The sequence below is a fragment of the Micromys minutus genome (assembly GCF_963924665.1).
Source record: "Micromys minutus genome assembly, chromosome: 21".
Taxonomy (NCBI): domain Eukaryota; kingdom Metazoa; phylum Chordata; class Mammalia; order Rodentia; family Muridae; genus Micromys; species Micromys minutus.
In genome coordinates, this window is record NC_137956.1 from 36,896,301 (window position 1) to 36,910,787 (window position 14,487).

A 14,487-nucleotide genomic window follows, 5' to 3' on the forward strand; every position below is an offset into this window, starting at 1 on the left:
AGCAGATGTCACTGTTGTGACTTAAAATGACATGTACTATCTGAAGCATTTAAATATGTAACAGAGAAGCACAAAACTGTTAGAGTGGATGGTGCCACCTAACAATATTATTTCCAGATCCAGCCACTACTTTGAAACATTTAAAGGGTTTTAGGTGACATGTTGAGACAGGTAGGTGGGGTCAACTGTCTTACTTGGCAATCTGCCTCACAAATCAGTGGGATCAAATCTGATGCTGAAGGTTAAAAATCCAGGAATCTCCGGAAAGAATGTTGGGGACCGCTGTCAATGTATGCATTTTTATAGAAGTGTTTGCTAGACTTCTTTAGAATGACTGCCAAGACAGGTGCCACCATAACCCAACACCTGGAATTCTGCCTCTTTGTTTATTTGTTTTTATCCCTTATAGAGATAATTTCTTAATAATAAACATCTAATGGGCAATAAACTGAGGCAGGATCGGAAGGTGGGACATCTGGCAGAGAAAAGGGAACTCTGGGAAATAGGTAGAAGGATTCCCCACCAGGACTTGGAGGAAGTTGGATGCATGGAACAAAGGAGATGCAACTAGCCACATGGCAGACATAGAATATTATAAACGGGCTAATATGATTTATGAGCTAGTTGAGTAACAACTTAAGGCCTAGATATTTTATTAATAAATAATGAGCCTCAGAGTCACTATTCAGGAACTAGGGGATGGGGGTAAAGCCTACAGTTAGAATCCCCCCACTCCTTTATTTCCCCTCAACCTCAGACCCCACCACCTCCTGCTCTTCAGTTTCTGCTTCCTGCAACCCACCTACCAGTCTCGATGCACGTGGGAGAAAATTACTCCTTGTCGTTGCTATTACTATTTTTGGAGTGCCCCATAAGACACAAAAGCCTGTGCTATCCTGTGAATTGATGTATTAAAAATGCATAGCTTTATAAACAGTGTTTTTGGCTTCACAGAAGAGCATTTTTCAGAAAGGAGGTAGCTTCCAAATATCTTCTTCTGTGTCACTTAATATTTAAAATATTATTCTAGGTTTATAGTGGCATCTCTGGGGAAAACTCTGTAACTTAAAGTATTAACAAAATATATAAGAAGGAAAAATTAAGACGCTTTAAGATTAACAAATCTTGCTTTGCTGAGATAGAAATACTTATGTTCTAAGATGAGTAAATTTTTAAATTAGCAGTCTTCACCTACCGTCCTGTCTGCCAGGCCTTTTGAGCCCTTGATGCCCTGGGAAGAACAGAAACATAGTTAGAGCTGCAGACTCTGACTCCCAACACTGTTTCTCTATAAGCAACTGGAGATGCTGAGTGTTCACCATGGAGCATACATTGCCCTCCTCTCCTGGCCCTGGAGTTCTGCCCAGCCCAGTAAAGAGGACAAAGCACCTTGGTGCATCCCAAACCTCAGAATCCAGGAAGCCCAGAAGGACATAGACTCTTGGAAGACCAGGTAATTTTAAAACCATTCAAGATCCCAGGTCCTACCAGAAGCTATTCTAATGTATATCCTGCTGTCTCCCCTGGGCTTGCTCTTCCAGGCCTCTCATCCCTACCTCATCCCTGCCCTCATAGTAAAGAACCCCTTCCAGGACCTTCAATTACTACTTTCTGGCTCCAACCCTTCTGGGAGCCCACCTAGCCATTGTCCTTGTTCCAACTCTACATGGTGGTAACTTGAGGCCTTGGGTAGGTCACTGTGCTAAAATCCACTACATCTGTACTTCATCATCAGATGACCATGAACTACCTCTGTGGTGTTTGGTTTTTCTGGCTTAGTTGATTCTTTCCAGTAAAAACCTTGAACTCCAGTAAGGGACATGCTGACGTCCCCTTCTGGCTGGTAAATGTGTTATTCCTCACAGAATGACAGATTCACACTGATTAGTTTTTATCAACTTAATACAAACCTTGATATATCTCAGAAGGATGAATCCTCAGTTGAGGAATTGTCTCAGATTGGCCTATGGACATGTCTATGGGGCATTTTCTTCATTGCTGACAGATAAAGGCAGTCCAAACCAACAGTGGGTAGTATCACCCTTAATAAAATAGTGGGCCTGGGATGTTACAGGTAGGGCAGCAAGCCAGTAAGTAGCATTCCTCTACAGTCTCTGCTTCAATTCTGGCCTTCAAGTTTCTTCCTGCCTTAAGTCCCTGCTCTGACTTCCCTCAGTGATAGACTGTGAACTATAATCCAAATAAACCCATTCCTCCTCAACTTGCTTGTGGTCAATGGTTTCTCCCAGGAAAGCAAACTATACCACGCTGTCTTTAAAACAGAGCATAGGGCAAAGCTTCAGGGTCTTTCTACATCTCAGTGTATCCTAAACATTCTTCTAGTCTTACAACATTATCAGTTCAGTTAAGATTGTATGATGGAATATTTAATAAGGCTTTCCTTCCGGCTTTGTGTGTTTGCATAGATAAGCTTGTTCTCTGGTACATTTTGTGTATTAATCTAGGTATTCAGGAAGATCCACTTCAAGCTCACCTCTCTATTCAGGGAAAACTACATCTAGAACACTGTGGAGAGTTTGAAGTTAGTGTTCTAAGCAGTTTGCCGGTTCCCTTGAACCTGCTGAATGTCTCAGATGTTTGCTTCTTCTTCAGGGAGGCCTCTTATCAAGCTCTTACTCATCTTGGTACAAGGTTGAGAATAAAAAAGGAAAGGGTGCCATTACCATTTTTCCTGGTGGGCCTTGGTCACCTGGAGTTCCAGCAAACCCAGGAAATCCAGAATTTCCCTACAATGAAGAAACCAAAGGAATAAGCTTCCCCGTTGGCTAAAAGAACTGGTTCTCCCAAGATATCAAATTGTTTCATACCTAAGGCTAGTGAGTCTGCCCCTGTGAACCATGTATCCATGGAGAGACAAGAGGCTTTATGGGAATGACTCCATTCTAGCCCATCTAACCTCAGCTTGTCCACAGGTTTTACACACACACACACACACACACACACACACACACACACACAAATGCATTTCCATCCAGAGCCTTGAAAGATGCATTATGTTTATCCACATGACCTTGAAGGTTAAGTCTCAAGGTCATGTGGATAAACATAATGCATAGGGTCTGACAGTGGAGAAAGGAAAAATTTTAACATCACCTTTGGGCCTCAGTGTCTCAAAGAAGGTTTTGGGTGGCCAGGGGCTCACTGCTAATATTCTTGGTATTTGAAGTAAAACAGCACCAATTATGTGGATTGAACCAATGGCTCATCTTTTTAATTTGAAAGTAGAAAGACAAATTAACCCATCAGAATAACCACAAGCTGCATCAGGCTGAGCAAGCATGGGCCTGTTAGTAGGATCTTGGTAGCAGATAAAAAAACAAATCCTGAGTCCAAAGAAAACACATGCTTTCTATCCCTCCATCTTCTTTGCTCTGAACACCAGTTCATGTCCTGTCCCCAGAAGGCTTTACTTTAACTGTTTTTAAATTTCATTTATCTGTGTGTGGGTGCATGCATTCACCCACTTGCTGGAGAGAGAATGCCAGGGTGCACTTGTGGAGATCGGATGACAACTTATAGGAGTTGTTTCTATCCCTTTACCATCTGGGTTCTGGGGTTCAAATTCAAGTTTCTGGGCTTGGTGGCAAGTGCCTTTAATCCATGGTGCTGATTAATTCTTGTCAACTTGACACAAGCTCAAGTTACTGGGAAGAGGGAATCTCAGCTGGGAAAATGTCCCTATTAGGTCAGCCCAGAGGCAAGTCTGTGTGCATTTTTTTGATTAATGATTGAGGTGTGCATGCCATCCCTGGGCAGGTGGTCATGGGTTCTATAAGAAAGCAAACTGAGCAGACCAGGAAGGGCAAGCCAGTGACAGCATTCTCCTTGGCTTCTGCCTCAGTTCCTGCCCTAACATCCCTCAGTGATGGCTGGACTGTAGTCTGGAAGTACAAGCAGAACCAACCCTTTCCTCCCCTTTGCTTTTGGTCATGGTGTTTATCACAGTCACAGAAACTGGAACACCCCCTGAGCCATCTCCCAACCCAAAGATCACTTTCTAATGTCTATCTGCTTTACACCTAGATCCTAACATTCACAGAATTACTCTTTTCAAAATGAGCTGCCACTGACTGTGGCTCTTCAAGATCCAATCTTTATAGCTGGGCATGGTGGCACACTCAGGATGCACTGGAAGATCAGGGATCCATGGTAGACCTTCCTTAACATAACAAGTTCAAGGCCAGCATGAGTTATCTGAGATTGTCTTAAAAACAATCAAAAGATTTTTTAAAATCATAATCTACAGAACCTAAAGAGATGGGTTCTTTTTTTAAGATTTATTTTACTTATATGAGTACACTGTAGCTGTCTTCACACACACCAGAAAGAAGAGGGCATCAGATCCCATTGCAGGTGATTATGAGCCACCATGTGGTTGTTGGGAATTTGAACTCAGGACCTCTGGAAGAGTCAATGCTCTTAACCACTGATCCATCTCTCCAGCCCAGGAGACTCAATTAATCAAACTAGATTCAAAGCCCACCAAGACAAAAGTTATATTCTTGAGCATCAAGTCCCAAAGAATCTTGGGGAAGACTCAGACAAACCACACTTGCTTGAAAGCACTATTTGTGACAATGTCCTTCCAAATTTTCCCAAGAGTCACCAAGACAGAGGTGCCTTCAAGTTGTCTTGAGTGGTTGGTAGTGCAGAGTTTAAATTCTAACCTGTGAGCTCTGTTGCTACCAACTGCTAAGCTGCATTTCAATCCTGAATGTAAATGAGAAGGGGTGGTGGTGGTGTGTGTGTGTGTGTGTGTGTGTGTGTGTGTTTGTGTCTGTTTGTCTGTGTCTGTGTGTCTGTGTGTGTCTGTCTGTGTGTCTGTCTGTCTGTCTGTGTCTGTGTGTGTACTAATTGGTCAAGGATAGCCTAGCCCTGCCAGCACCTGTGATGACTGCAGATGACCCTTCGGTTCTTACCCTCTTTCCTCGGATTCCCTTGGCCCCCTTCTCTCCTCCACGGCCTGGGTTACCATCTTCTCCCTTAGCAAAGGCAAAAGCAGGGTTGTGAATGTGAAGAAAGAATTGAACACATGTGACACACACTGCCTACCAGTCGCCAGGCCCACTGAGATCTCTTCTTACTTGTGCACCAGGATAGCCAGGGAATCCAGGTTCTCCCTAGGGTCAGAAATGATAAGATAACATTCAGTGCCAGATGATTTTTACCCCAACATTCAACCAGAAAAGAATAAACTATTGTCAAGAGGCCGAATTTTAATTCCAGAGATCAACAGTTTATAAATAGTTTTTACAATCTTCAGCGTCTTTGATGCCGAGTCTAATGAAACTTCCTTCTTGGGCATTTTATTTCTCAGTGTAAAGCCCCTGAGGTTTGTGACAACAGAAAGCAAGGTGGAATCTCAACCTGAGTGTTAGGAATCAGCATAGAATTATCAGAGCCATGGGCATGCTTCAAGATGATCGTCCATCCCACAGGCATTTAGTTAGCTCTTGCTGTTTACCAAAGGGTTCTGTGATCACTGGGCACTCAGCAGTGCACAAAACCTAGACCCCTACAGAACTTTCATTCCTGAGGAAGCAAGTGGCCAAAGAAGTAGATAGCATCCCAAAGATGGACCAGGATTCCAGAGAGGAGACCAGGAAATGAAAACAGAGCTGGTGAGATGGCCCTGTGGGGGAAAGACACTCCACCAAACCTGCCGACCTGAGTCCAATCCCTGAGACCACAGGTGGTAAAGAGAGAAAACCAATCCTAGCAAGCAGCCCCCTCTCTGTGCACACACATGGCACAGGGCTTGTACACACACAAATAAATAAATGACGTAGTAAGAGACCAAATCTTTTAAGTTCAGACTCCATTTTAGAAAATTTGAACTCAGATTAAACTAACAGTACCTATTGACTAGACCAGTACCTAGCATTAGTTTCCAAATTACCACACAACAACACCTAGCTTCAGTTTCTAGGCTAACCCCAACAGACCAGCATCTCCAGGTTAGTTTTCCCCAACAATCCAGTTCCAAGTTCATTGCCAACAATCACCAATACAGAGGAAAGCAGAAAATAAGCTTATAGTTTGACTCCCAGCATCAGCCAATTATGCTAAAGGCCATAGTAGCTCTCCAATAAAATGCTTGCTGGGCTAGAAACATCACACACACACATACACACACACACACACACACACACACACACACACACACACTTGCTACTTTCTAAAAAGCCTTACCCCAAAAGATATATTCAGAGCTTCTCTCCACTAAAACCATCCTGTCTGTCAGCTGTGGGCTAAGGGGCCCGAGCTAGTTCAAACAAAGACCCTGCTAGGATTTGCATAGACTCCTTTCTGTTTTGAGGTTTACTAACACCTCCCTGGGGCTACAACAGCAAGTGCTGAGAAGTAACACAAGCCCCCCCCCACCCCGTCCCTAAAGAATTATTAAGTTGATGGCCGCTAGAAGGAAAACCAGTTTTCTGTAGGTACACAGTACAGCTCTCTATATTGAACATGTTTATATAACCTTCAGTGCCAGGTTTATCCTCAACACTCCTCTGAGGAAGAAGGTTGTCAAGAGGCCACATTTCAATCCCAGAGGTCAACAGTTTGTAAATAGTTTTTACAATCCCTACCACCACCACCTAGAAATTATAACTCTGGAAGATGGTCCTGTTCCCACATATGGGCAGGGATAGTCAGACTTAGTGCGCTTTAAAGACTTGAGACAAGGTTGGAAGGAGGTCTTCGAGGAGCCGGGGTGGGGAAATGGGAAGAGGGAATAAAACCAGAATATGAAATTCTCAGGCTGCAGAGATTGCTCAGTAGTTAAAGGCACTGTCTGTTCTTCCAGAGGTCCTGAGTCCAATTCCCAGTAACCACATCATAGCTCACAACCATCCGTAATGGGATCTGATGCCCTCTTCTGGTGTGTCTGAGGACAGTGACAGTGTACTCACATACATGAAATAAATAAATCTTTAAGAAACAAAGAAATTCTCCAAGACAAATTAGAATATTATGTATGTTTAAAAGAAAGAAATACAACTGCCCTTCAATATCTTCAGAAGGTTGATTCCGGTATCCTCCAGAGGTACAGAAATCTGAGCACAGTCAGCTCCCTGGTGCAATATGGTGCCGTCCAGCACATACATGTGACACATGAACACCCTACACTAGACTTCAGATGACACAGAACACCCGCAACTACAGATGCCACGAAACAAGCATTGCCTCGTGCTACTTGGGGATAACAAGGGTCCGTACATGTTCAGAACACATGCAGACTTTTCTCGACTGTCTTAGCCTGCAGCTGGTTCAGTCTATCATTGGGAGCCTGTGAGTGTAGAGAATGCGAGTGAAGGGAGAAGGCGGGGAAGTAAGGGGTGAGACCAGCCCTTTACTTCTCAGGAAGGGAACTCTGTCGAGCAATGACATATCATATAAATAAATAAATAAATAAATAAATAAATAAATAAATAAATAAATAAATAAATGAAACATTCCTGACATACCTCTTCAAAATTCACTATATTCTAGTAAAACTCAAAACTGTGATTTGATATTGGAATGCTCTTTGCAGGAACTCACCTTCTTGCCTTTTCTTCCCGGATGACCGTGGCCGTCTGGACCAAAAAGACCCTAAGATAATAACACAAGATGAATTGACTATAGATTCACCCAGACCAACTCGTGGCTGATGACAATACCCAAACCTCTGGACAAGCCAACAAAGTCCGAAAGTTGGGGAAGAAGGGGTGGGTAGTGAAGACCAGGAGAATGCCTTCACAGGATAAACACGACATTGGAGGGGATGGGACTTAAAACCTTAAAAGACCGTGACACTGTCACCTACATGGTTGCCGGGAAGAGTGCCAAGAACATGCACTGATGTGCTCTCTGTCTAGTGGACATATTTATAGTTTCCAGTTTTCAGAAAGGCAAAACAGGAGGACTGACAGTCTGAGCTAGCCTGGGCTCAGTGAGACCAGTGAGACCCTATCTCAACACACACATGCATCCACATACATGCATGCACGCACACATGCATGCACTGGTGCATTACAAGAGGTCCAAACACCGGTAGGTCCAGATCATAAATGTGTATCATAAGGAGCAAATTCAGAACCTTTTAGTGGCTTGTGAGGTTGAGGGGATCCAGCAGGGGTGACCAGAAACTGTTTCTAGATCAAGTAGATGTCAGCAAGGGAAAATGACAAGCTGAAGGGCTGAAGACTGTTCCAGTGGCCTAGTTAGGAAACATTTAACATAAGAAAGAAAGCAAAGTCCAGGAAGTGTGGGGAGGTGAATCTGGTGGGGAGGAAAGGGCCATTTGCTGGCTGTCTCTCCGTCCTCACCCTCCTAAAGACTCGCAGAGCATTCGTGCCTGCCCCTCAAGGGACAGACCAAGGCCTGGGTTTGGAAACTTGTGACAATTCTGGGATTAAAGATGTGTGATACCACATCTATCTTTACCTGAGTTCTAGAGACTAGATCCTCAGGCTTTTGGGGTACTGATATACCACCTCTAAGAAGGCTATTCTTCCCTAGCTTCCGGGGGTGGGGGAAGAGAGAGTATAGACAGATAAATGATTGATAGATAAATAGACAGATACATACATTCATAGATGACTGATAGATACATAGAGACAGAGATAAATACATAGATGATTGATAGACAGACAGACTGATAGGTGACGGTGTTAAGGGACATAAGCTCTATGCTATTTCAGCCAAAGAGAGCTGAATGAAAACAAACAAAATTTTAGCTTCACCATTTTACCATCTACCTTCCGGAGTATGGGCACAGGGCACTGTCTGCCTCACAGTGTGTTTCACGGCCTCGTTCTGCTCTCCTCGTACATTTTAATGTAAGCTTCCTGGGTCTGTTTCAGGTTTCTCTCCTTCCCAACACATGCAATTTCAGTACAGAATTGGGGGAGCACCTTTATAGGCCCTTCCTAACTGTTGGAGAAAGAGAGCTCCAGAAGACAGCTCTGCTCTGATGAAGAGTGAAGTGCAGAGAAGCAGTGAGCTGAAAAATAATCACAAAATAATGAATTTCCCCTGGGTTCAGATCAGTGAATAAGGAAGAAGCAACTTCGAAAGTTTCAACTGTAGAAAGAAATCACTCACGATTATTGGTCTCCAACATTATTCCTAGGTTCTGGATGATTAAACACGCACTCTGAAAAGCTAATGATTCTAGCTAAGTATTCTTATTTGGTACCTACAAAAATGGGTCTGGGTGCTGGGAGAGATGGCTCAGTGGGCAAAGCACCTGCCAAACAGCCATGAGGACCTGGGTTTAAATCAAGAGAATTCATGTGACGCCAGATATGGTAGCACGATCTTTAATCTCAGTGTTCCTAGAGGGAAGTGGAGCTCATGGCTATCTGAACTGCCTCACAAGAAGACACACACACACACACATATATAGATATATATACATATACATATACATATACATATACATATACATATACATATACATATACATATACATATACATATACATATACATATACATATACATATAGGAGATGCTGCCTCAAACAAGGCTGGGGGCTGGAGAGATGGCTTGGGAGTTAAGAGCACTGGCTGCTCTTGCAGAGGGGATCTAGATTCAATCCACAGTAGCCACATGGAGTCTTACAATCACCTAAATTCCAGTTCCAGGGGATCCAACACTCTCTTCTGGCCCCCACAGGCACAAGGCAAACATGTGCTATATGGAAATACATACAGACAAAACACCCATACATATAAAATGCATCTTGCCATAAATGTCAAAAATGAAGACCACTACCCAAAGTTCACACACACAAAAGCACATGTACACACACAAAGTGTTGGGTTTTTTTTGTTTGTTTGTTTGTTTGTTTGTTTGTTTTTAGTACAGAATAGAGTTTATTCAGGTCATGGGGAGAAATTAAGGGTGTAGTAGAGGCAGAGAGAGAGGAGGAGGAGAGTAGAGAAGTAGAGGCCGGCCATGAGCACGTGGAGAGAGATGGGGGAAGGAAAGGGGGAGAGAAGGGGAAGGGGGAGAGCAAGAGTGGGAGAGCAAGAGCAGGAACACAAGAGTGTCTTGTTTTGTTTTGTTCTTAGTTTATCTGAGCATCTCATTGGTCCCAAAAGACTCAGATACTTGCAAAAGTTCCTTATCAAACAGAAGAGGCTCACAGACACTTCCCTCTTCAACAAAGAGAAGGCAAAAGAAATTCAACACATCTTTGCATTCTTTATTTATGTGGAACTTATGAACCTTTGGCTAAATCCTCAACAGCTCAAGCCATCATTCCTAAGCCCAAGTTTAATCACATCATGTTTTATGTGCAACAAGAACACATACCAAACAAGAAAAAAATAGGGTATTCAATCAGGAATTCAAAACAGAGACATGAGACTTACAGGCTGCCCTCTTGGACCTTGCTGACCCTGTGGACCTCCTCCTCCTGTGTGACCAAGTTCTCCCTTTTAATAGAGGGGAAAGATGGAATTAATTTTCTTCCATGAGTTTCTGATTCTTTGTGTCCTTTGCTTAGAGACTGTTTGGTTAGCCTTTTCAAAACCTGTTACCTTCACCAGGCTTGTTAAGGCTTGCTCTGGAAATGGGGTAAAAATGCACAGTGGAATTAGATACAGTTGTAAAAAAAAAATTAAATCACAATATTGCAGAGAAAATGGATGCAACCATAATCATTATGATTTGCATATTAGGGAAAGATTTGCCTAAGAAAGCCCAAAGGTCATCTAAAGTCATAACCAAGAGTGACACACATAAAATAACCAAGAGTAACATAACTAAAAGTAACACACGTAGAGTAACCAAGAGTGACACATGTAGAGTAACCAAGAGAAACACATGTAGAATATCCAAGAGTAACACACATAGAGTAACCAAGAGAAACACATATAGAGTATCCAAGAGTAACACACATAGAGTATCCAAAAGTAACACACATAGAGTATGCAAGAGTAACACATAGAGTATGTAAGAGTAACACATGCAGAGTATCCAAGAGTAACATAACCGAGAGTGTTCCCTGACACTCACCTTCAGTCCTCTGGGTCCATCTGGTCCTTTTGAGCCATTTGGCCCTGGAGGCCCAGGATTCCCCTACAATGATATCATGACAAAATCATGACTCTCTTACTACAATGGCCCCTGATTTGTAGTCATTTGACTAGTGTTTTTGGTTTTTGTTGTTGTTGTTGTTATTTTGTTTTAAGCTAAATGTTGGCAGGTCAATATGTAAGTGAGCTTTTACTCCATGACATTCTCAGATACTGGTGGCTTCAGTATCATCCCACTATTAGTCAAGATCAAAATGGTCTGGAATCATCAATGTGGTCATGAATTACCAACTAAAGATCCAAGTCAGAAGCCAGTCTGGCTACTTTCTGTCTGGGTGGCAAGTCATTTAATCTCCTAGAGCCTCTGTGATGTTATCTACAGAAACAGAACATTTTCTTATATCTTCATATAGAACAAGAGAATTGGTATGAAGAGGGAAGGTGAGCTTTTAATGCTCCCACCAGTTCATTTTATCTTCCAACATGCAAAATGCAAAGCAGACACAGTTAAACTCTAGGTTGGGGGAGACCTGAGGAAGAACAAAGTCTACTATATAAGAATCGAATCTACTGAACACTGACAAAGAGGTAAAGGGACTTATCTATACACTCTCTGAGAGAAAGGGGTGAGGAGTGGAGGGTTATCTATACACTCTCTGGGAAAGGACCTGGTCAAAAGATCAGGAAAACTAAAGCCTGGGCTTTTACCTGCTCTGAACTGGAAACATGTTAAAATGAGACTAATAATATCACAGTGAGAATTTTTTAAATAACAGGTTTAGCCAGGCTTTGTGACATGCTCATTTAATCGCAGCACTAGGGAGGCAGAGGCAGACCGATCTCTATGGGCTCCAGGCCAGCTAGATTGATATAGTGAGGCCCTGTCTCAGTAAACAAACAAATGTGCTTTGAAGACTTTAAAAACAGCAGGCTAGCTTTTATTACCCAGGGAAAGACTTAAGCCATAGTTCTGTCCTCAGAGCTGCTGTTTTGAATCTCTGCACAGAGACCATGGACCTGACTCAAGTCCTGTTGCTTAAGTGTCTTATGCTGTAGCAAATGCTCCTGACCTTAAGAAGCCACCCTGACAATGTGGTTCAGTCTCTCCGACCTTCCCACTGGCCACAGACATTAGATGGACTGTTGAACAGGCCCTGGGAAATTCCCCAATTGAAAATGCCCAAGTCAGAGGGCATTTGACTACTTACTATTTGATAAAACAGTCACTGGGTCTCCCTGAACCTCTGTGACCTAATCTACACAGTCAATCATGGCCCGTGGATCCTCATGAGGACTGGGCAATTTAAGCTTTGCCTCCTGGATGACACTATTATTTGTCCTTGCACTATGAGTGAACAGGAGCTGTGGTGCATGTCTGTGAGGTTCAAAGCCAGAATTTATTGCCCACCATGTTCCCAGAATGAAGGGGGCACAAGCCTGATACCAATGCCAACTTCGTCAAACTAGATGTCCTGGAAATCTATGGTACTCACAGACCCCAGAACAAATGATTCACCCTGTGATGCCTCAGGACTAGAATCAGCCATTTCTAATTAGCAGCTAGCTATACCGTAGCTAATTGTCTTACAAACCTACCTGGGCACCTGGATTCCCTTTTTGACCAAAAAATCCTGGTGGTCCTTGCCTTCCTCTGGGTCCCTGCTCCAAAAAAGACATTGAAAGTCAATCGTTTTTTTATACATCCCATCATATTCCATGTAAGTGTAAAGTCACCTGAGATATCTGCTGGACGAAGGTGCCCACACCCAGCTCTGTGCCATCTACCCGACTGAATGAGGTGCTGTCTACACTCTGAAGCGCTCATGGACTCTCATTCCACACTCAGCCGTCGATGGGGGGCACAGGTCCTCTGCATCTATGTTCCTAGCAATCTTTCCAGAAGGATCTGCTGAGACCTGACGTTCAAAAGACTTGTTTTCATAGCTTCAGCCACCCAACTAATTTCAAATCTACAGAGTGGGCTGAGAGTAGCAGCTGTGGTATCCCTCTCATTAGAAAGGAACCTTTTCCTACAGCCGGATCTCAGCTGTTACCCTGCCAAGAACCAGGGGTGCATTTAAATAGCCCAATCCCTGTTGCTGGGGATAGGAGGTCCTTATTTTTACCTCTGGTCTATTTTGCTCGACTGATTTCGACACTTTAAATTTTTCTCTGGTTTTTCTGAGAGATGCTTTCCTAATAGAAGCATTGATCTCAGTTTCCACTCTCCCAGGTGAGGTATTGACAATCTTTTTTTTTTTTTTTTTTTTAAATAAACCATCATCCCCACAACCCAGTGGGGAGGTGAGAACAGAGGACATTTTCAATAGATTATCTCCCCTATGGCTCTCAGCATGATGTACATGCCTCTCAAAAGGCAGAATCAGGTGACTACAAAAGACAGAGCAGAGACAGGACAGTAGTGGGGGTCTGAATTTGAAATAGGCTAGCGATCAAAGAGAAAATGGGAAAAACAATCTCTGCCTGAAGCCATTTTTCATCATAAAGCAAACACTCTAATTACACTTTGATTACTCTTTTTCTCTCTCTCTCTCTGAGTGTCCTTGTCATCTGGTATCAGCAAGCAGCTTCTTGAATCATCAGCTGACACTCACTGGATTTTTAATGGTGGGGAAAGGACTTGATGTGAGTAAGGTTTCTTGTCAGCTTAAAGGTCTTTCATGGCTGGGGACTTGGAAATACTTTGCTCTATAAGAGAAAGGCTTTGAAGGGCTGTAAAATGGTAGGTTTTGTTTCTTCTTTAAGGATTCCAAATTTTGAAATTCAAGTTTCCACTTGTCACTTGGGAGTTTACAACCCCCTCACTGGACGGAAGCCATTAGAGGTTAGACCCCTGACTTGCTTGTCTAGGTACTCCAAGGTCTGTTAAGAGGGAGCCCCGTGCATAACAGATACCCAGCAAGCACTTGGCTGATGAACTAAACTCTACTTGGGTAAAACTGGAGTCAGAGCTCCAGGGGCATTCACTAAGAGTTCTGCCTTTCAAGTTCCAATTGCAAATCTGTCACTCACTAGCAATGTGACTTTGGACTATTTGCATATCTTCATCCTTCTCCTCTCCATTTTGACCCTCTGAAATGGACTAATAAACCCACTCAACACCCCAACTTTGGATTAGATGAATTATTGCTAATATGCAGGCTAGTAGCCAGGAATCTGATCAATATCAGTATTGCAATTTGGCCTTCCCAAAAGAAGGGCTGTGCAGTTTCCTTTGGAAAGGCTCAGGAAGCTTCCTTTAGGGCATTCTGATTCAGATCTCTGTCACACAAAGAAAAGGTTTCAAGCAAATGTCCTTAGATTAAAACCCAGTTCTTGGTACAACCTGTGGGCCTGGATACCCAGGCTCTCCTTGGGAGCCCAGCTCACCAGCTTCTCCGAGTACACCCTGCAGAAATAAAAAACAAACAA

At 43.1% G+C, this 14,487-nt stretch overlaps 1 protein-coding gene across 1 annotated transcript in view; it reads right to left on the reverse strand.

Annotated features, from left to right (window-relative positions):
- Window positions 1–14,487, reverse strand: part of LOC308434397 (collagen alpha-4(VI) chain-like) — a gene marked incomplete at both ends in the record, with an annotated part of 92,816 nt that overhangs the window by 24,365 nt on the left and 53,964 nt on the right. The window contains 9 exon segments of the mRNA XM_080934674.1: window positions 1,196–1,231; window positions 2,685–2,747; window positions 4,941–5,003; window positions 5,106–5,141; window positions 7,570–7,620; window positions 10,390–10,452; window positions 11,036–11,098; window positions 12,652–12,714; window positions 14,402–14,464. Of these exon segments, the coding sequence (XP_080790800.1) occupies window positions 1,196–1,231; window positions 2,685–2,747; window positions 4,941–5,003; window positions 5,106–5,141; window positions 7,570–7,620; window positions 10,390–10,452; window positions 11,036–11,098; window positions 12,652–12,714; window positions 14,402–14,464 (501 nt within the window).